Genomic DNA, 24,394 nt, shown 5'->3' on the forward strand with positions numbered 1-24,394 from the left:
GCTGAGCCAACCCAATACAGTTTGTCACAGAACCTGGAAAAGCAGTTGATGCTATCTATTGAATGCCCATGTTTCTAGTCAAAGTCTAACATTATTTCAGATTAACACAGATTTGTGAGTACTAGTTAGAGGGGGGGAAAAAAAAAATGACACTGCACATCTTACACTTGCATTTACCTCCTGAGACCCAGGCACACATACTAAAATACCACTTCTAGCACATAAAGGAATGTAAAAAAGCTCTATTCTACAAGTTGTCTCCTATACATAAATATCTGTGTTGAAACTTTGAGAGACAAAACAAGCTGTTAACCAAATACATGTAGGCTTACAAGCAGGTGGGTTGAAGCGTGTATTGTCAAGCAACTCCGTGCTGCTGTGTAAACCATGGATTCCCTCAATTGCTGCTTGTCTCTGCCCAGTCCAGAAAAGGACCGTTTCTTGCAGTTTCATGTGCACACATATATACATGTTGCTTTAATGAGCACCAAGTATTTTAAGTTCTCAAATAAAAGGCACTTAGAATAACCTGGTACATAAATGCTTTATTTCTGACATTAATATGGTCTGTATTGTATGTGAAATTCTCTTACACAAAAGAAAAGTTTGTAGTACAACAAAAACTAAGATAAACAAGGCATTTGTTGCACATTATGTCAAACCTTAAAACAAAAATATGGAGTATTTATGGAGTATTAAGGTTTCATGCAAGTTTGGCTGCTGCATGTACAATCTACTTATAAACTGAAACAAATGCAAATGCACACAACATTCAAAAAGTAATAAAAGATGCCTGACGTATGAAAGATTAAAACCTTCCTGCTAAAGCAACAAAGTAGGAGTTAACTAAACGATCCAACCAATACCAACACAAATTAATACTACTTACCATAAATCTATGCTTAAACTTGGTATAGGCAGTTTTGGTGATACCACTTCTACTGAAATATATCAGCCAGATTCTAGATATTAATTCTCTCTTCATGTCTCATTTCATTTTTTTGTGAATTAAGTGCTGTCTCCAGCATTAAATGTTGCTGTTACATCCATTCTGGTAATGCACAACTCAATCTAGTACCGCCAAGAATTCCAACTGCCTCCTCTCAATTTCCATTGGTGAGGAGTACTCCTGGCATGATGGGTATTTTCCGATTCCTTGCCTATATAGGATCCCCCTCTTAAAATTTTTGATGTGGAATAAAAGCTGCTAAAAATGTTCATGCCTACTACTATCATAGACAGGCAAATATTTAATATCAAAAAGCTCCTAAAAATAAGGATTGTATAAGCTTCGAGATGTTTAAAAAAGTTTAATAACCCATTACCTTCCTTGTGCCACTCACCACGTGTTAAAATTCTCCATTAATAAATTATTCTCTACCATCTTTGATATCAAAGTGATAGGAATACTTTCCACACCCTGCATAGTACTGGTTGACCTCATAAAGTTAACTAGAGAACCTGACATCCTTTTTGTAATTTTACATACAGTGCATATGATGCTCGCTCTTTCCATCTCTCATAGCAGCAAGCCGATTCTGCCACTATCTGTAGCAGCACCCCCAGGAGTGGAGAGGAAGAGTGTTTGAATTATAAATAACTAAAACTACAGTGTACAAGTCTATTTACCTGTCAGTATTTGTTGATAGCACACCATTAAAACTTGCTCAAAATTAACTACATAAAAATCTCTACAATGAAAGCAAACCAAACCATTCTTCCAAAACAAAAAATAGAAGACATAAAACAAGTGCAAATACCTAAAATAGGCAACTAAAGCAACTGTTGTGACCTGTATACCTTTAAATAAGGACAAAGACTTTTTATAAATAAAACAATGTTCTCTTTGTTCTTCAAACATTTAGTAAGTATATAATGGTCAAACTTAAGTGCAGATACAATTGTTTTGAGATCCAAGGTGCCAAGTTTTTTTTTTTTTCTTTTTTTTTAAATATAAATATTTAAAATGCATTAGTTTTTAGTTCCTATGTAGGACAAAGTACTCCCGGGTCACATATAGGACCCCACCATTTCTTTCTAAATATATTAAAACAAGGTACAGGAATAGTTGCTGTATAATACAGGTGTACCTTGTAATTATTTTGTAGAGCAACATGATTTAAGGGTTATAGTGCAATCTTTATGTAGATGTAACATACAGTATAGATTTGTACACTTCACCACTGTAATTCTTCTGTTATTCCATACATCAAACTTGTCCTTTTTTCATTTTAGCTGTTTTAACAGGAAACAACATTGGCTTCTAGACAACCTGCATACATATAAATATCTACATTTAAGCTTTAAAATGAAAATAAATTATAGAAACAGACTCCTTTCCAATTTACAAAATTTTCCCTCTTCCTACATACTGTACAATACATTCAACAATCATCTCATTTTGAGATTTATGAAGAAAATACTGATGCTTTACACTAAAACCTAATTCACCCCCCTCTGCCTACTTCTAGTACCATTTGCAAATAAATATATTTAACACTGTAGTTAATTTCATTGTTTTGCAGCATACCAAAAAAATTAGTAGTGCAACTTTCTATCCTTCCTTTAAACTCCTTTCCATTGTGTTTCTTTATATACTAGAAAAATGCTACATAAGCAAAAGCACATTCGGTCACATATGTTGCTCATGTGGAAACCAGTAACAACCTATAAACCTACTCTATGTTGAAAATGCACTAACAGAATAAAAGCAATGCAAGTCAAAAGAATAAATAGAAAAATAGACCTAAAATAGACGTGTATGCTGTTGGTACCGCAAGGTATTTTACCACTCTTTATCATCTTTTTGGATATTACTTTTCAATATTTAAGAAATTCATTGCAGAGAGGTTTGTACTACCCCTTCGTAGAGAATATGAGAGCTTCATGTCTGTTCTTGGTCAGTCAAAAGAAGAAAGGAGGCTTTAAGGTAGCTTTAAGGTTTCCCTTGGCAGACCCTCTCAAAGTAGACTTAATTCCCAAGTACTGTGCTGGAATCGCCTTCAACATTGTGTCAGTTTCAATGGAAAGCGACGGTTGTCAGTCGCAATGACCATCACAGTATGAGAGCCCTTGAAGTGCTGTTGGTAGCCATGTATGTGCTCAGATATCTTCTGGCTTTTTCAGTCATGATAAGCTGGTCTTCTGTTTTTCCGTAAACAACTGCTTCCCATTCGCAAATGGACTGCACAAAACAAAATTCAGTTGAAAAGAGTCTTTTAACTTACTAAAGCACTTGAAAAATTCCCGTACAACCTCTCAGAGTAATAATAAATTATCGAAGTCTAGCAATACCGCATTTTACTGAGAAGGATTTCGTTCTACAACACAATACCTAAAAGCTGTGACACAGCTCCCCCCCCACCCCTTAATCCAGCTCCCCAGCGGTGCATCTGTGTTATGTTTTAAGTTCTAACACACAAAATGAAAAATGCCCCTCAAAAGAGACTAGTTCAACAATTGATGCACAGAAGGGAAGTTAATTAAGTCATCTCCTCTTCAGATATCTTTCCCTTTAAATGCACTAAGTTCATCAGGCAGAAAAATACATTATTGACAGCTGTCTGGAGTCACCAAGGCAGGCAAAATGGTTTGGCAGCTGAAAAAGAAGGACTTCACTGAACCAAAGCAGCAGCTGTGGAAGAATCGTCAGAGGTTTTGGGAATGTATTAGAAATGGCAAAGGAATAGGGAATAAAAATAATGACTGGAAGAATAATTGAGCCACTAGCTCTGCTTCATCCATGAAAAAAACTCTGCACGTTGAAATAACTTATTGAATCTCAAGTTGATTTGTAGCAGCTCTAAATTGGAGCTGACACTAGCAGGTTGGAGCATAATGAAGAATGTAAGATTCTCTCCCTTCTAGACTGAGTTAGCAACTGATCCAAAGGATCAATTCCACACATTGATGCACGGAGAAAATTAGTCGTTTGAGTTTCTCTATAAATTTAGCAGGACTTGATTCATGGAAGGGACTCGTGGCTAGAGAGGCCACTAAGCTGTGAGGGAATTTCTCAGGGGAAAGAGCAAAAAGAGAAAGATGGTTCAATGAAAATATTTGTGAGTACAGTATGACTAAGTGCCCCTTTTAAGTATTCTTAAGAGCATAGTTCTGAGCCAGATAGATGTATTCACCTGTGCTGCAATTCACAGAAGTTAATTCTTTTTTTGGAATATTACAATTAAATGAGGCTTCTTCCTTCTCATAAGAAAGGAACAGAAAGTAACAGTGTTGTTTCTGTACTTAAAAATACATCATAGTTAAAGGAATTAAGTAGGACATGGAAGATCAGACTCCAGATGCCCTGCATTATTTTTTAAAAATAAATTAATACAGAGCTGTAGATATTCTGAGAAGACACAAAAACATTATCCATTAACTCCCTGTGGCTAAAACCAGAATAGGTACTGAGTCAGGTCAAAGAAAATCTTTCCCTAAACCCTAAACACACACAGAGGAAAAACTAGATTCCACAGTTTTAACAGTATGGATGTATGAGATATAAAAGAACAGGCACAGCACAAGAACAATTACCAAGCAGAACCTGTGGAAGAACTCTGCTTAATGAACTGGGCTTATTATGCAGTAAGCATCTGCCAAATTTGAGAAAGTTAGGCGCCACAGAAGTGTAGTTTGCACAATCAAGTTTTATTCCTGCTAGACTTAGCATGCAAACCTCTTTTGTAGGTCTAGTCTATCCTGCTTTATCTTCCCCCCTGCATTTAAATCTTAAAGGCCACTCAGTGAAACATCAGGTTTGTATTTAAAGAATTTAGGCATGAATAAACACTGCGTGGACAAATGACCAACTTAGAAGAAACAAGAATCATAGAAACACTGACCAAAACTAGATCACCAAATAGAACAATTCTAGTCATTAGTACAAGATAGAAACTCAGAAAATTTCTTTGTTAACCTGCTAACAGAACTAAAAGAATTCTTTGCAACCAGACCTGAAGAGTTTTCTCCATTTTGACATTTTTTGAAGCACATGCATTCAGTTTCTTCTTAATTATTGCATTTGCTTTGTTTGCTGGATTTGTATCCTGTTTTTCTGATGTCAGGTTACATCTGTTGTCATGTATTTCCAATAACGGTATCATTAATAAAGATGTGGTATATGCATTTTCTGACTATTGACAAAAAAAGAGGGTAGGGAACAGGAATAACAATTAGTATTTAATTAAAAAAAAAAAAGTGTTCAACTGCTGTGATCAAAGAAGCCAAAATGTAAGCAAAGCAAACACTATCAGAAAGATCCTAGGAAAGAACCTGAAAAGAGAAAGCAATGAACAGTATATGAAGAACTAGCCTGGTCTGTACCGGGATTCAAAGTCAAGACTGAGCACAGTCAAACAAGCAGCTGCTAGTGTGATCTAGGCATTATTGAGTAGACAGGTTCTTTCACATAAAGCCCCACTACAGCTGATTACATTTTGTTAAAAACAAGACTTAATAAAGTGGTAACTACACAACAATATTTAAGAAAAAAGCTTGCAATTCACTTCTAGTACAACCCTTGGGAAAGTAAGCACAAGGAGACTGGAGCAAAAAAATAAGATGATCACATCAGTATCAGAGTGAGGAACTGCTTTAAGAACTGAAATAAGTGCTGGATTGATCATTCCAGAAGAGTTTTATATGCAGATAATGTTTATGGAAATAAAAAGAAATTAATCCAGCTTCACTATAGCAAAGCAGAAAGGTACAAGGTAATCTTAGAGAGCAAAATTAGACAAGAGTAACAGTGGCACATGTACATGTTAGCTTATCAAAACACCCTCTTAAACTGTGTTAAACCATCTTTACACACTTATTCTCCCTCAGACCTTACTTCTAACTTATCATCACACAGACACAGGATTCCTACTTAAGAAGTGGTACATTCTTCATTTTTAAATCAGGTACTACCACTATCTCTCTTGCTAAGAGCAAATGTTCCTGTCGCATTGGCATCCCTCATTAAAAAGGAGAAAAAAAAGCAACTTTTCCTAGTTCACTGCCTTTAATATACCACGACATCATAGCGCATCTTGCTTTTAGCTTAATAACCTGAAGACCAGTGACACGCAATGCAAACTGTCAGAACAAGACATTAGTAAGAGAACGCTGGGCATTTTGTTTCTGTTTTGGATGGCTGTAGCGATGCTGTTTTCCGCAAGCCAGGGATGCTCTTGGGGAAGAGGGGAATTTCCACTAGGTGGCACAGCATCGCACACTCAGCACACAGGCACGGAAGCTTGGCAGAGGCTACGAGGAATTAACGCAGGAAATCCAGAAAAAACAACTAGAGTGATCAGAAAGGGGGATGACTTAAGCACCTGTTCTTTCTAAGGACTTCAGCTCCTACCTCCTGAATATAGCTTTATACCTGATCAAGAGTCACTCTTTCAGAATTAAACACATGTATAAATTTGAGAACTAGATTAAAATTTTCCTACAAACTACAAGGCTAAAGATTAATCTATTCAGTCATCCAACTGGAAAAATACTGGGTTACTTTATAAAGGAATGAGCGATCAAAACAGCTCCAGCCCTGTACTCTTGATGTCTTGGTTGTTGAGGCAGAAGTATTCAAACTTCTTCAGGCGGTGAAAGCCTGCAAATCTCATCTTCCGCATGCTCAATATTTCTTGAAGTACTGCCCCACTACATCAAGGGGGAAAAGGAAGAATATGCAGCCTAATATGCTATTAGGTATCTTCAGAACATGTCTGCCAGACTGCGAGCATGCAAAACACAGGAGTGTCTTCCTGGTGTATTACAGAGAGCTTCAGTGTGCCATGTGTGCTACGTTCAGAGGTAGCCAGCATGGAAGGAACTTTACTAGAGCAGCAGATCTGCAAAGGTTCTACATTACTTTACAAGTCCAGCTCTGAAGGCCTGAAAGGAAGAATTCATGTATGAATTCAAGTCCAATGTTCAAGCAGAGCTTAAGTACTTAAAATAGTATTTCAGACTGAAGGTGATTTTCACTTTTAGCTGACAGAATGAAAGATACTCAGTTCTGTGTTGATACTGCTGCCAGTGATGCTCTCCAGTAGTTTAATACTTACCTGTACATCTAAATTATTATCTTCTGTGAAGAGCTGGGCACCAACCTCTTCTTTTTCCCATGGATCTAGGACCAGTGATTTTCTGACTTTTTTGGAAGAGTTGTGCTGCAATAAACATTTTTCAGAGAAAAGCTGTCAAATATTATTTAAAAGCAGTTATCTCCTATTTGAAATTATTATTGTGATGTTACCTCCTGCTTGCAGTTTTTATACACCATTTCGTCTTCCTCCTTGAGAAATATATCTGTTCCAGTTTCCTCTTTCAAAACTTCCCTAATGTCTTCCTCCAAGAAGGCAAGTGGTTGTGACTAAGTTAATTAAAATTGGAGGAGAAAATACAAGAAGTCTATTAGTTGTTAGTTTTTATCATATACTACTTCCAGCTAACAAAGGCCAGGTAAGAGTTATTGCAAACTACAGCAACAGATTAAAGGATTTAAACTATTGTAGTTAACAACTACAGATCAACATTTCAGGGCTATGTAGATTTTTTAATTCGTTTTACTCCACATTATTTCTAGCCAGATAAAACATATGCATGCACACAGCGCTTTATAAAACGCAAGTTAACATTTAAAGAAGACGTTTGCATTTATTGGCAATGACTATTCACTGACAAAAGGGATAAAAATATTTTATATATACTGAACTCATACATAAACGCATATATGTATACATACACACATACAAACACACTAAAAAATGTACTGTAAAAGTATGACTGTTGTTGGGAAAGGCATTTATATCAACCTCAATGCAAATCCTTGAATAAGACATTGATAGTACAGTACAAAATTTCACAGAAGCCATACAGATGGCTCCTTTGTGTACCAACAGGGGAAGAATTCCCTGAAGCCCTCAAAATTTGATTTTGAACAGGAGGTTAATAGTGGACAGAAACCGGAATGTCAAACCACTCCATTTGCATAGTGAGAGACTGTGAATCTATAGGGTAACACAGATGGTGCCAAACCCCGTGGCAAAGTCTGAGCTACCTCCTGTGTTTGCAGAAAAGCAGTAGTCAATATATATTGGCCGGAATTTTTTCAGAACTTGAAAAGCATGTGTCTACTGAATTCCAAAAGTTATTATGCATTAACATACCTTAGCTAGGCTAGAAAGAGAGCAAAAAATGGAATTCATTTGGAACAAACAAAGAAGCAAGCAAAAAAGTAACATTAGCCATAGTCAGCCAAAAAAAAAAAAAAAAGAGCCTTCTGTGAAAGCTAGAAGAATCAGAGGAATCATGAATTAAGATTTTGGGATGAAGAAAATTGTATACATCACTCAAGTAAGCCTCTAAGAACGATAAAACACTTCCAAATATCTTCCTATGAAAAAAATTCTCAGAATACTAGCATGCCATGGTACACATCTAGTTTCAGTCCTAGGACTGTAGTAGAACCAAAATCAGAAATTAACTCAGCACTCACATAGTCCAGAGGATTCAAAGATTATGCAGTTTTTTAAGTAAAATGCGAAACTTCCTTAAAATAACAAAGTCAAAATAACATTCATCTGTATCAGTTTGCCCTTACTAGATTATCCAGTTGGAGGACCCACACCCTTCACCCACAGTTTTTCTCTTGAAAAAACAGGAGGCTCAAGTATTACAATTAAAATCTCAGGCAATAATGTTACCACCTTGTAGGAGGTACAGTTTTAGCAAGCCTACACCAACTTTAAACAACTCAGAAATGTGGAACTAACGTGTTTAAGATTACTACTGATCAAATGACTGTATGCACCAAATACCATTCAAGAGGACAATGCCTCTGTACTACAGTGAAGGATACTAGTCTAACATACAAAATCTGAAACATTCTTGATTCACATTCTAGCAGTTATCTAGGATAATACGTACATCACTGAAACAGCAGCATTGTTAGAAAATTCTGAGGCTTACAATCCCTCCAAAACAAGAGACCGTTTAGACTTTAACAAAGAAGAAAATAGACAATCTCATCACATACCGTAAGTCTGAGGGGACCATACTTTTTTTCCTGAGCAGCCAAAGCATTTTTAAAAGGAGTTGGCGTCCTTGGTGTTGAACTCAAGAGAGATCTTCTAATTGTAGGAGTTCTAAAACTATTCAAACGTAGAAAAGTGTTCATATGTGCATTTTAATAATTTACTTTATCAGCAGTAATGTAATAAAATTAATCTAAGAAACATTTTAAAATACCTTAATTTTACACAACAGATAGCACCACCATGAATCTGAAAGTATTCAGATCACTATAGCATTACCCCAGATATATTAAACTTTAACTGGATTTTGTTCACTATTTTAGAATGGGACAAATTTTAATTGAGTACAAGTTACTTTCTCTCAAGTTAAAAATGGGAAGCCAGTTTGTTTGTACACAGGTACTCGTTCACAGGATGCACACAGGTAGACTACTTTCTCAATGTTTAGAAATATTTGTTCTTATTTGAGCAACACCACCAGATGTTTAATGTAATAATCCTACCCCACATTTTCCTTTTGATCTTTAGGTGTCATTTCCTTGTGTAAAGGTGTCGTAATAAGAACTTTCTGCCCACAGATTGGAGTTGATGTAAAAGCAGGATTTTCAAGGTTAAACTGTTCATTTCCAGAGCATGTGTTGAAAAACTAAGCACAAGAGAGAGGGGAATAAAAAAACCAAACAACTAAGCAACCTTAAAGGACAAAACTTCACCATTGTATTGAGCAATAAAAGAGTATATATCTGAAGGGCTGTTAATGATCAACTCCAATAAACTCTTCTTGACTTAGACTCCAAGACATTTGTGATATTTACTGCCAAAAAACTTGATTTTCTCCTTAAAATGCCTAATGCTTAATTAGGTCACAGAGACAATAGATCTCTATCAACAATTATTTGCATGACAAAGTGTGAGCTAAGACGTAAGTCACCACCCCCTCTCCCCTGCCAGTTAATCTTCAAAACAGAGGATATATTAAAAAGAAATTGCTGAATAACCTATATCTACCCTTATGCAAATGTTCTAAGAAGTTTTTGAACATATTTGTTTAGGCTACAACATATGACTAGGGAAGAAAGTACTTGTAATTTAAAATCCATCCAGTGCAGTCTTCATGCTTAGTCAAATTTAAAAATGAACTCACCTGCGATGGAGAAAATGGTAGTGTTTTCACTGGTGTATGCTTTAGTGCAACGTTGATGGCATCATTACACAAGCCATCATTCAGTTCTTTAACTGGTGATTGCCCAGCACGCAATCTCTTTTTCTTTCTTAGGATAGCAGGTGGAGTGCTGAATTTAGTTAAGTTTAGGGTTGTTGGAAAAACTGCTTCTTCCTCACCACTGACGCTACTGTGTTTTTTGCCATCAAGCACAACGCTGACATTATACTGGCACTCGGGAGCCCCTTCGTTGTATTGAATCCGCATGAGTTTAACTGGAGCTGGCTTGACAGGAGATGCAACAGCCTCTGAAAGCTCAAAACTGGTGACATCGCTCCACGCTGCAGGATCCTAGGAAGCAAAGGACAAAACACTCAAACAGTAGCAGGCTTACCGAAGATTATTTCACAATGTCCAAGCAAATCTAACAGCTCTCTCCCTACAGAAGCCTTATACTGAATTATTCTCCCTGTATCTTTCACACAGTCCTAAGCCACTGAATATTTTAAAACACAATTCTTTTTAAATGGGCAGTAAAATAAATCACTCAATATGAGTGAAACTTCAGACAAGCACAGTGCAAGGTAATTTCAAGAGTATTTTACACATATAGTGTAAATTGACGTTCCTAAATAAATATTTTTTTAAGAATGAATATGAACTTACAGATTCAATAAGATCTAGTGTGTCTACAAATTCTGGGATGGTTTGTAGAGGTGCTAACATTGTATTTGCTTCCACAGCCAAATGCTTAGGGGGTGAAATTTGCTGAACAGGTGTGACATGGTTTTCATCCACGTTGTAGAATTCACTTGTTTGTTCCCCAAAGCTATTTAGTGTACCAGGCACACAGTCTTCCATGACAAAATTTCCAGACCAACAAGGTAAGTTTCCAGTTTGCTAAAAAGAATGAAGAACCATGTTAATCCTAATCAACTGTGAAGCTAAAAAGAATCAATTACATGACCACAGGGGGAGGAAGAAAAATAGTATATGGAAAGCATAACTACCAGGTTTTGGTTTTTAAAACACTTATTATGTGCTTGCATTAATGCAGTTAGTCTTTTCCTTACACTAACATACCAAATATTCTCAAATTGTGTAAGATTCTTATCTTATACATGCTTATAATTTAGATAATTATGGTTTGTATTAGAAGGCATCTCTGATGCAAGTTTCCTGTGTTCCTGGACATCAGCATACTACGAAGTCTTCTTCACTCCAGAACACTGAGACGTTTTAAGATTAGAACCTGTTCCCAGGATGTAAAATACTTTCTTTGATCCTTTTTTTTTTTTAACACAGGTTTTCCATTGATAGTTTACTTGTAAATGGTCATCACATTTTAGTACACTGCTTAGTACTAAGAAATGGATTTTAATTTTCATTGGAAATCTAGAAGCAAAGCAGGTTCCACTAGATAAGCAGAATGTTACACTGCTTCAAGAGAGTGCTAGCAATAGCTCCACCACGTAAAACTGGGAGTTCACCTGTGATCTAAATTAGTGATCAATATGGTTGGGTTGCTTAGATATCAGATGTTGTTCACAGCTTCCTCTTCCTAAGGAAATAAGTGACTTATCTGCAAGTTTCCCCTATTCCACTGAAATACAGGTAAATTTTGTACAGTGCAAATTTATATACTCTTTGTCATGTCCAAATGTTGGTATTGAGTATTGCAAGCACAGAGCAGTTTGATGAAAATATAAACCATGTATGTATCTTTGACCTTTTCGTGTTGAATGGATGATGAGCATTGCTGATCTACAGAACTGAATGGCAGTGATACCAACACACGTGCGACTTCTTGAAGATTAAAGTCCTGGGTCATGGGAACAACTGCCAAATTGCAGGTCATATTTCTGCTGTTTTCACAGTTTAGAAAACCTCACTAAAAATAATTTGCCTTGATTCTAATATATAGACTCAATTCTCATATATAGACCCAACATCCATAGGTTTGATTTTAGAAGGTCAGGTAAAAAAAGCACCACAAAAACCCAAACATCCATTACTAAATTGCTGAGGATTAATCTCTTTACATATTCAAATATTTACAGAAATTTACAGCCCTTACAGAAGACACTCGTTTTCTTCTGATTTCATTCTCTGCTGACATAAGTAGCAATTCAAGTTCCTTTATTTTCTTTTCTTTATCAGGATCATCATCAATAAATGACTGCTGAAAAATTTAAGAAAAAAGCCATTAATATTTCCCACCTCTGCCACCCCTCCACAATAAAGATTCTACATTACAACACAGCTATGCTTTTAATAGAAATCCACACACAGGGGGAACAGAGCTGTTCAAGCTGTATCACATTTTGTAATACCACAATCACTCGCAAGCAAAACAACTTCAGCAGCTACCAGGAGATGGATTTCATATTAAAGTGGTATATGAGCTAATATTTTAATAGGTTTCTAATATGGCCTGTAAATGCTCAGTACACTACAGCATCAAAAAAGTCAGTTTTATCTTTAATGGATGCAACAATGTTGGCACCTTGGTAGATGTGTTTGTGTTTTCGTGTGTTTTCTAGAATTTTGAGTTGTTTATCCTCACTCAGTGTGCAAGAAAGTGTTTCAAACCAGCATTTGCTGACAAGATTGTCTACACAAACAATTCTATCACTACTATCAGAAAAGAAAATTATATAATTGAGTTTGGTTGGTTGGTTTTTAATCTCCTTAAAACTTTCTATCATTGCTATAAATACAGGTGAGTGAGGATATATGCCATGAGTCTCAAAACTAGTTATATTCCCCATTTTAAGAAGGACTTCAAGGAACAGAAAGCATCTTCTGCTTTCCTGTATGGGGCAATCCAGAGGACCAAAGGCCGTAAGGGGCTTTGTTGTGATTTGCATTCTTCTACTGAGATCAGAGAATGAAACTTAAGGTTAGGTACAGAGCTCTGCAGAATGCCTTGAAACATATCTAGCACTAATATATATATTTCCCATGTCAAAGTATTTTTTTCTGATTTCAATTCACAAAATTTCTTCCAGGAAGTCATATTATAAACCAAGATCTACATCCAGTCTGAAATACATGAGGAATTTCAGATATATTTTAAGTGAGCCCGAAGAAGAAAAAGGAAATAAATATATTCAAATTTTTGGTCTAGCTTTTCAATACTTCAACATTTAGAATGCTGCAAAAGAGCATCTTCAACTGATTGACAAAAGTTTATCAGAAAAAACCAAAGCCTATTGAGGACAAAAAAGCACAGACATAAGTCACAGTAAGTAATCTGAACTGAGTCTTTCAGAGAGGATTATATTTATTACACATATAAAGTAGCAAAATCTTGTCTTTAAATTTCTCAGAATTTCAGTAATACTAAAAAATCATAATTTTAACCTAAAGATTTAACTAGTAGACTATGTTTTAAGCCATACTTCTGTCAGAAAAAAAGCACAACAGTTGTGTTTTGGGGATCTATAAAGACAGCTCCTTCTTTCCTACTCAGAACCACCAACTAAGCTAGCAAGCCCACATAAGAAAAATGCCTACATAAATTTAGGTGAATGATAAAGACTTTAAGGCTTCTTGAAGTTACAGGGGTTTTTAACTCTTCAGTTGACATCATATTACATAGCACATTCTCTGTATTTACCATGGCTTTTAACATTTTACCTGAACTAAGTTGGAAGAAGCTGAAGCATGCCCCAGACAGCTGCCTTCTGGTGAGGTGTACTGGTATGCTGGAATCTAAAAAGACATAAATCATTTTACAAATACTAAGGAAAATAATGGTATAAAATTATCTCTAGTTTACTGTACATACACTATTTACTAGGGTTTACAAATCCTAAGTTACTATAGTATCACAAAAACACTCAACAGATCTTTATTCGTTCAGATGTTTCTCATTCCAAAACCCAACGAATTCTTTGAAACTGGGAAATATTAATTATTCTGGATTTCAAACTTACATGTGTCTGAGCAGGTATGTAAAACTGATTCTGAGTGTGCAAGTCTTCCATAGTCAGAGAAGGCTGGGGCTGAAGTTTGGGTGAACTATCTCTCTCAGTCGTTATACCACCTTGTAGATATCCTTCCTGTTCCACCTTTCTCCGCATTGTTGAATTCCAGTGATTTTTAATCGAATTATCAGTCCTAAAATGAAAGTGTACAACAGTGACTGGTTTCCATATCTCAAAGTGTAATACACGGCATGAATTACATAGTTTGTACAGCAGGCTAATTCAAGGCCACGAATCCAGAAAGCTCCAGCAGCTTAGACTAAAAGTTCTATTATTCAGCAGCGTTTGGGCATAATTACTAGAAAGCTATGCTTTTCCAAACTTCCTTCTACTAAACTTCAAGTCTGTAGGAAATTAAAGGTAGCAAACAAAAAACTTTGGGTCTGGCTATTTTCATGGGTGATAACCTTTTTACGTGGATACTTGGAACAACCAAGTGTTCTCTGTCATTACATTTACCCTCTGCTACAAACGTAGCAGAACAGGAAGCTGAGGCAACCACCCTGTTGTACCACAGCACAACCCAGGCACCGCGGCTAACACTTGCCATTGGAAGACATGTCTTCTAAAAAAAATGACAGCCTGCATTCCCAGCTCTGAATTTTATGTGCAGCTTTGTGGAACAAGCTACCTCTTTGTGACCTGGATCTTGTATGGGGAAAAAGCAGCATGGCAAAAGATCAGTACCCACTATCATTTTCCTTGCAAAGAAAATGCATGCAGTTTGATAAACAGGCTGAAATTACTTTCAACACTAGACAAGCGCTAACACAGGAGTAGAGGAGGAGTGCATTACAATCTAAAGTACTAGCAATATTATTTCTAGACTTAGAGATAGATAGATAAAAATAAATTCCTTTAAGCCCTATTCCTCATTTAAGCTTTACTCCAGGAAGAATGCTTTCATCCCATTAGTGTTAGATTACAAATCTTCTAGGTCTAAGATCCAGTCTTTAGCTAAGAGTCTCACCTTGGATTTATTTTTGGAGAAGTTAGTAAATTAGGAATAGCTCTGTCCTTACAAATTCATTTTCCCTCTCAAATTCTAATACAATGTAATCCATGAATGCCTTTCCCTTCCTCCAAAGGATTTTCTGTGATGCATGGATTGTGTACTTAATCAAAATGTCACATTTTAAAGACACACTTCTAAAGACTGATCCTACCAACTGTGCTGACATTCCTTAGGCACAGCCAGACAGTCACCTCCTGAACAGCTTATCAGTGAATTTCAATTAGCAGTACAGGTTAAAAAAAAAAAAAAAAGTATTTCATTAAGCCCTTTACACACTAAAACTTTGTTTTCCACAAGCATAAGTTGGCAATCACAGTTGAAACAAACAAAAGGAGAACAATGCATACAATTCATTCTTAATTCACAAACTACATGGTAACCTACTAGCTTTGCAATGCATGACTCCTAGGCCTGAATTTTTGAAGGCTGTAAGATTTTTTTTTTGAGTGTCCTGTTTAACAAGAAAAGAATTTCTGATCAGAAGCAAAAAGAAAGTCACACCCAAATCCAGTTTAGTGAAGACATTTTGATATCAAGTCACAGGATGTAAGGCATTCTTCCACTATTCAGGTTGGATATTGGGAAGAATTTCTTTACTGAAAGGGCTGTCAGGCATTGGAACAGGCTGCCCAGGGAGGTGGTTGAGTCGCCATGCCTGGAGACGTTTAATAGAAGGGTAGATGTTGTGCTGAGGGACATGGTTTACTGGTGTTGATAGCGATAGAACAAAGGTTGGACTCGATCTTGAAGGTCTCTTCCACCTGAAACTGTTCTAATACTTGCAGCTACTCTCTTCAGCTCTACTACAGTTTTTTTTCTAAGCCATCAGGAGGATTTCCGAAAGAATCTGCAGTGGTCTTTTTATTGATTTTATGGCTTTTTAAGAATACACAATCAAATGCAAGACATCTTAAAAAATTACAGCATCTATCAAGAAAAAGATGTTGTGACGCAAGTTTCAACAGATGCTAACTAACAAATTACACTGGAAAGAGTAGCATGATCATCACTTTCTATATTCCAATATTTAACATAAATAGACTTGAAAAGCACCTTCCAGGAAGAAGTTTTGCTATTTCAGCCCATCGGTTTCCCAAACGCTTGTGAGCTTCATAGATTATCCTGTCCTCCTCTTCTGTCCACGAAGACTTTTTTACCTCAGGATTGAGATGGTTATGCCACCTCTCTCTGCATTGTTTGCCTATTCTTCCTTTCAGGTGTTTTGCGATTAGAGACCAGCGCTTTGGACCATACTTCTGAACTAATTCAATAACCTGGAACAGAGATGAAAGTACATTACAATTTAAAAACCTGATTTTCCTAATCAAAGACTAATAACACTGATAAACTGACATTTTAGAACAAGATTATAATAGACAACTTGATAAAACACTAGGCCTAAAGAGGCAGTCAATGACTTGGGGTTTTAAAAATTATTTTTCAAGAAATCAAAAAAATGCTTACTAAGTCCAAATTCACTGTGCTTAGAACATAAATATTTACTGATAAAGAAATTCATTTGGAAGTTTCCTTTTTGTCACCCATTGTATAAGCTGACATGTGGAAAAGAACAAAAAAAAGCTGGTAAAGATGCTTGGTTTGACTTTTTTAATAACATACATCCAAGAAAAACCTCATACATCCATTTCCCAACCTCCATCCCGTTTCTACGTGTTTTTATACATTAGAAGCTTTTAAGAAAAGGATTGATGAGAACTGTAAAATTAATTATGAAGACCTTATTCATAAATTGAGAAATAGTAGTTTTAAACATCTTAAATTGTTTTTTGAACAGTGGGAATAAGCAGGTTTTTGAATATTTGAAATAGGGTATGTGAAACTAAATGTGCAGCTCCCTACAGGGCAGCCCAGGTTTTGCAGGCAAAAAGCTGCAATGTGGATTAACAGAGGTGAGGAAAAGGAGTACAACCTACATTGCTAGCTTCTTTAGCAGTAGAATCATTTCCCTTATTCCCAGCCCCCTTAAGTCTGTTGCGTTTGAGGAACAGAAGATGCAAATGAGACCTTTGATCTTTAGTGCTGTAAAGAGATCTCCTCTACTTGGTAAGCTAGAGTAGCTCAGCTAGCAGTCTGAGTAACGGGAAATGAAACCCTTGAGCAGACCAGGCATTCCAACTACTTAAGAGCAGCTCCTTTTTTTTTTTTTCCCTTCTCACACAGCCTAATGTAATTATCTATGGCAGAAGATGCACCAGACATTATCCTTGTGGGGATGAAACAAGAAAAAGTACACATTCTTAGCAGTCATATGCCAATTTTATTCCAGTAAAAGAGTACAGTATCAACTAGGTTTTTTTACCCTTTGATCTTCTTCTTTAGTCCAGGGACCTTTAATCAATTCTGGGTTTAGTACCTTCTGCCATCGATGCTGACACTGAAAATCCGAACGATTCTGAAACAGTTTTAGAAGACCAGTGTAGCTCTTGAATACATAAACCCGTAAATATTAGCTAGCCAGCATTATGAGCTTACTTCAAATTAAAATAATTATTCAGACCTTTGTTCTAAAGATAATAGTTAAATTCTCCCTTATTATTTCTTTTTCCATTTGCTTATTAAAAACTCTTCTCCAAAAAAAAAAAACCAGCCTTGTACCAAGGTCTAATCTAATTACTTCAATGTTCTTACTTGATAATCAAATTCAGAACTTCTTTAAGGAAAAACTTAAAATTATTTGTGCCCTTATTACTCAAAACCATCTCTGAACTTTATCTGATAGACGTGCTTTTGACATTATTACCTACATAAGGGAAGATATTTTTAAAGGTAACACCTTTTCTTTAAAATAAAAGAATGATCTTTTTCCTAAGTCTCAAATTAATATATTCTCAGCTCTTTACTATAGTGTTAAGGAAAACAGATTTATATCAAGTTTAGCTAACACATACTAATTAAACATTACTTTTTCTGCTCAGGACAGATGGTGCTTTTCTGCAGCTTCACTAAGGATCTTTTGAAATATTGTTCCCAGTTATGAAAGAGCTTTCACTTAAGCTGCTAAAAATTGTCTGTGGGCAAGTTTGGAACTCTCAGGGTAGTTGGTCCAATCCTTAGAAATATGCAGGTAAGAGCCTGCCCCAGACTCAGCACACCTTTTATAACAGCAGAACATAACAATTTACTCTCTTCAGTGCAAGCTGCTGGATAGCAAGCACAAATTCCAAAGCTGTGCTGAGCTTGTCTACCAAGTAAAGGCATTACCAGGCTAAGATGAAGTTAAACAAGAAGCAATCTGCAAGACCAGAAAAAATATACCACAAACACTGTTACATCTCAAATTACATTGATCACAGTACCTTTGAGTTAATCACAAGTAGACCCTGTATGATTAAAAGCACACTAGAGCGTTACAAAACATCATCATTTCCTGGTGGAGACAAGCTCTAAAAGACTCAATACAGGATAGCTGTTCCCATTTTCAATGAAAAAAAAAAATGTTGAACTTCTGGCCTTCCAGACATCTCTGAAATGATGACATACTTGGGGGTAAAGAACAAAACAAATGATGAGATGAAACAATAAAATTGTTTCAGGACTGCCTTAGACACAATAAATGGAAAGAGAATATAAGCTGCATTTCTTCTTTTGAGGGTCACCTTTAAGCCATCTTAATTTTTTTTAGTACGATAGAGGGAAGGTTTACTAGTGTCCACCCCAATAGTGAAATACTGTACAGGTAATGAAAACATGACAGTCTGAGTGTGTTTATATGCCAGTAACTCAAGACACGGTTGGTTTTTTCTAGCAAAAAGACCATCAGTAACAAGGTACGTGCTAACTATGCCAGCCTCTATTGTTCAGATCTGTAATTAGAACACTGCAGTAGATCACCCAGAGAGGCTGTGGAGTCTCCGTCCATGAAGATATTCAAAACCCAAATGGACGCAGTCCTGGGTGGTCTGCTCTAGCTACCTTGTTTGAACATGGGGCTTGGACTAGATGACCTCAAGGCGTTCCTTCCAACACCAACAGTTCTATAATGGGCAACCTGGTCCTCTATGCATGTTTCCTATAATAGCTGGGGAGCCCTTTTTCAGTCTCACTTGGGTACAGCTGAACAATAACTTTTTGTCTCCAGAAGCATTTGTTTTCAGCTGGAGAACTTTCTAATAAATTGTTACGTCTGGTAAATGCAACTCCACACTCCTGCTGCAGATCAGTATCAAACATTGTATTTTTAAGCAGCTTAATACAAAAAGCTTTTTGATATTATCTTCTTCTCCTCTTTCATTCCCTTATTTCACTTTTTTTTTGGTAAGGGGATAAGGTACATGTAAGAAATAGTGATTTGCTTATGCAATCCTTAAATTTAGAAGCTGAGTTTGTTCCCCAATATCTATATTTTGCCACCTTAAAAAAAAACGAAAACAGAAGCACCACAGTTGCACAAATATTATAAGAACCATGAAAAGTTACAGTTGTTCAGCACATAAAATTCAAGTCTATTTTTACCTAGTTACATCAGAATTTAATGCAACTGTATCATCCCACTCAATATTATAAGAACCACAAAGGCAGGGAGGTATAACTTTGGCATTCACTTTTCAAATGTTAGAAATAAAACTTCTAGCTAGCATTTCAGCATTAGATTCTAGCCATGCTCTTATAGTAAGCATTTTACAATATTTAATGAGCAGAGAAACAAACATAATCCATTCTAATTGTAGGTATTTTCTACTACTACAGATCAAAGAGCTGAGAGTGATTTAATGTTTGAACCAAGAGCTCTTTTATTCATTCCACCTGACCACTGGAACAAGGAATTTTATGTGTCAGTAGGAAACTTCTAAGAAACTTGCTAAGGTTCCATTCATAGCAACTGAGGATATCATTGTGTGGGAAGATTTACATATGTTGGGGAAGCAGGCATCACTGTAAAAACAAACCCCGAAAACCTATCAACACACCTCCCTCACCTCCTTTGCCTAAGATGTTCAAGAAATTGATTCTGCTCCTCTCAAGCACTTTTTCAGATCTAACCCACTCTCCTAACTTCTTCAGGAGCAACCTGTGAACTGTACATGTAACCACAATTGATGCAACCAATAGGAAACAGGAATATATTCCAGAATGAAAGCAAATAACAAGCATGGACAGAAGGCATCAATTATTCTTCATCATTTCAGACCATCATTTGAGCCCCAGTCTGAAATTATAAAGTTTTGTAAAGTCTGAGCTAGATCTCAAGTACAGTTTACAATCATCCTTTAAAATATTTTTTAGCATTATGCATTTCCGATTTCTGTTTTGCCTCACTTCCAAACCAGACATGTGGCCAAACTAAATATTAAAAGAGAACTTAACTGAAACAGAGATTGAACTTACTTGTAGATGGCTAGCAATGAAAGCCCAATCCTCTGTGCCATTTTGTTCCACCAGCTTCTTTAGCCTCTCATCCTGTTAAGAAATAACCTCAGCCAATAAACATTATGTGCTGTCACAATACAATACTAAACAATAACATATTTCATGCGCTATCAATATCATATAGGAAGGAGCTAAAAAAAGTATTACCTCGTCACGAGTCCATTTCACCTTGTTACATATCTTCTTCAAAAGTTTTTGCTGTGGTATTTCATAATTATGATTCACATATTGAAGGTCATCATCTTCCTCACTGCAGAGTACAACAGTAGAGTGAAGAAGATAGAAATAAGAGTTTAAAATAACTCTGAATAACTTTTTAACTACTTGTAGCTTTTTTCCAATATGTATATATTGTTCTAAAATTACCTACAGAAGTTCTATGAACATAAGATCTGCCTCAAGCAGCGGCCTATATTCACCACATCAAAGGAACAGAATTAATTTTGATTTCAAGGTCATGTACTGGGATGGGGACTGATAATTTATTCCAAGTCAGGACTTAAATTTGAAGCAAAGGCTATTGTTTAAGATCATGTTTTTGTAACGTATTTATGAGTCTTTATTTTACACAAAGGAGCTCATAAGGTTAAAGTAGTTTGCTAGTATGCAAAATACATTCATGTTCCACCTCCATAACTCGTGCCAAGTAACATTAACCTAAGATTTTAAGCGGCCTCCTGCCTTGAACAGAAGTGTTGCCTCAACGTAATGGGAGTCAGATGCAAATCTTTGCAGACAGAAATATTCCAGCAAGAAATAAGCACTGTATCAGCACTGACCCTCTAAATTAGGAGTAAGAGGGGTAGGATACCAGTAACCTCTGTAACTCCATGTAGATTACACTCCATCTACTGGAGAAACACAACAGTTCACATCCTTGATAAACAAAGCCTTGCCAACAAGCAGCAGGAGGAAAGTTTCATGGAAATATAACTTCAACTTATGTGACTCAGATAGCATAAAATCAAACACATGTGAAAACCTAGGCCCAACAAAGAATGAGCAGTTCCTCTGCATTAGTTGTAGCAAAGACACAAAGAGACACCCACTCAAATACACAGGTTTACTTAAAAGCAGTTTATTTCACACTGCATCTTAATTCTTCTCCATTTTATTATCAGCATAAAGCATAATATAAATATAAATTAATGTTCAAAACTAAAGTTATTAGTTCTCAGCCTTGAAAATTACTTCCATTTTTCAATCAAAGTTAAAACAATCCTTTCCTGGTAATGGTATTAACCTGTGCTGATGTCCTAAGAACTGATTAGATGGCAGATGTCTACATTATTTTCCAGAACATGCAATTCACCCACACAGCATTCTGATCAACTATTTAAGCGTATTTGTTACTTCCTACAAGCATGTTCTCTATGTTTGAGACTAATACACGGTCATTCAAGAAAAGCACTACTTGCTTGAAAGCAGTATTAGAGGACAGTACAGACCCAGCTCTTACAGGCCCGGTGTATTTAACATTGCTTCTACATGCTACACCACATCTGGATTTGCCCTGCTTAGCTTTGTGATGCAGTAGAAATAGCTAGTAACATGTAAATATATTAAAACTTTGTGGAGCCAGTGAAATATAAAGCAGTAACCTTGTCTAAAAGAGGAGCAGCAAGTTCTGGACAGTACTTACAAAAAAAATAATTTGCAAGCACAATGACTGTGAAGAGTTTTGCATTAAGTGGCTTAGGACTTAAGAAAATAGGATTGAAACTCACAGGAAACTAAGAGTTTTCTCTTCTCTCCCTCCTACCTTCTTCTCTACGTGTAATATCCACAGGTTCTCGACAAACTTCAGGAGTCTGTCTTGGTGTTATAAGCAGCCTATCTTGGTACTATAATTCAGTTTCACACCAAATAAGCCATATGGTTTACTTTTAACTAAAATTTGGCCTCGTGGTTAAGCCCTTTGTCAACATAATCTCACTCACTGCACAGCAAAATACTGAAGAACAGGTACACGAAAAGTCATGGGAATTTTAAAAAGAGGAAGGGCTCCACATAGACAGCAGCAACACGGACAGGAGTGCCAGTACTGACACTATGGGGTCCCCACTAGCAGCAGCGGTTAAGAGCCCTCCCTGCGCCTGGACTTGTTTAGACTAGTGCACAAGTCAATTATAAATTAAATAAATTAGTAGTTTCAACTGTGCATGTATAAGCTTTGGATTATAAAGAAAAGATCTTCAAATGCATGGGGCTGTTGTAGTTCATTTGACAATTCTTTTGTGGTTATTAAACTGCGCTAAAACACTACAAGAAAGTGGAATGTCGTCACCAATTTTCATTGAGTAAGAAATCTGGAACAATAAAGTAAGCATTTCATGAGTTCTGTGCTAGCTGTCTTTGCAATTCCAAGTTGAGAACCCTTAAAGGAAAAACTAAGCCTCCAAAAGCAAAAAATAAGGGCAGTTTAACAAAATCAAACTTAATTCCACTTGGTGCAAAATAATTACACTTTCTCCTTACTCCACACATAGATTAACGATCTTGAAATCACCTTTATGCAAACTCATAGCTACAATGATTCAGTTTAGGAGATACCAGCAACCCACACTTACACAGTATTCCTCTAGGGCTACTGATCTCTAACCAAACGTTGCTCTGCCATCCACAACCAGTTGTATTCTCAATTACAACATCAAAGCACTCCATAGCCACAAGAGACAATACAAGCTAAAGCTTTGCAAAGATGAAACTATTGTTTGCAATACCACAGATGAAAGTCTCTTACAGTACAAAATGCAGATTAGGAGTAACAAGAAACATCCTCTCTCTGAGCTGACTCTTGCACGTAGCTAAGCACAGACAGCTCCAGCAGCTAGCCTTTGCAAGCAAAGCCTCGTAGTGGATCTTTGCTCCTCACACAACTAGAAACTCAAAGCATTGCTTTCTTGTTTTAATTGCAGTTTTGCAGAAAGAGAATCTTAGTTTATTAACTCTTTTCATATCAGAGGTAAATGCAGAAGCATTTTTAATTTATGTAACATTGAAACCACCCCCAGTTCCACAAGAAGTATTCAGTCATGGCTGACTTCAGATGCCAGAGGTAATTCGCACGTTAGTATTACTCCCTGAGCATTCTTTCCTTTCTCAGGCCTAATCCTTCTTCTACATTTCTTTATCACATTTCAGAAACTGATTTTCTATTTAGGACAAGAATAACTATAGCAATAAAACAGTTCTCCAAGACCCACCTTCTGAATACAAAGTAAAGACACACCCATTTTCATATACAAAAGATGTATCAAAACCATCCGGGCCTGTTGCTGAAGCTCCTGAGGAAAACATTCTCTCTCAGGCTAGATCACAACATCCTCAATCAAAGAATATGCCAGATGAGAGAGAGCAAGTGCACTTCAGATATTGGAAGAATCAGCAGGCCTGAACACAACCTTAAACTTCATATCAAGGTTGCACCAAAGCCACTCAGGAAGAGAAGAGCAAGAAGTATTACTCCAGCAGAAGGAAAACAACCAGAGGGAAAAGCTACTGCAGGGGCAACGTAGTCGTTACTGACAGGCTCACTGACCACAGAAACGGAAAGCTAAGGAGTTGCCTCGGTAAGCCACAACAAAGATGGTCTGAGCGAAAGCACCGAAGGGAGCGCAGCCGCTCAGCGAGAGGCAAGACCGATGCCCGAGAAGCAGCGCTCGGTAAGCAGCGGGAGGACAGGGACCCGCGCGGGTGCCGGCCGAGGGAGGAATCGGAGGGCGGAGGGAGGGAGGCAGTGACACCCGAGGCCGGGGAGGTGGAAGGAGGCCGAGAGCAGCGCCAGCAAAACCCGGCGGGGGGGTGA

At 36.8% G+C, this 24,394-nt stretch overlaps 1 protein-coding gene across 1 annotated transcript; it reads right to left on the bottom strand.

Moving 5' to 3' along the window:
- Positions 1-2,713: 2,713 nt before the first annotated feature.
- MYBL1 (v-myb avian myeloblastosis viral oncogene homolog-like 1) lies at positions 2,714-23,393 on the bottom strand (the record flags this gene model as incomplete). The annotated part of the gene is made up of 16 exons (XM_009876194.1): positions 2,714-3,184; positions 4,956-5,135; positions 7,059-7,163; positions 7,250-7,366; positions 9,032-9,146; positions 9,533-9,675; positions 10,174-10,542; positions 10,858-11,091; positions 12,269-12,373; positions 13,834-13,908; positions 14,133-14,316; positions 16,252-16,472; positions 17,519-17,611; positions 20,545-20,616; positions 20,734-20,832; positions 23,363-23,393. Coding segments are annotated over 16 exons (2,272 nt in total), but the record flags the coding sequence as incomplete, so codon positions are not given.
- Positions 23,394-24,394: the final 1,001 nt, after the last annotated feature.

Source organism: Apaloderma vittatum, unplaced genomic scaffold (assembly GCF_000703405.1).
Source record: "Apaloderma vittatum isolate BGI_N311 unplaced genomic scaffold, ASM70340v1 scaffold43679, whole genome shotgun sequence".
Taxonomy (NCBI): domain Eukaryota; kingdom Metazoa; phylum Chordata; class Aves; order Trogoniformes; family Trogonidae; genus Apaloderma; species Apaloderma vittatum.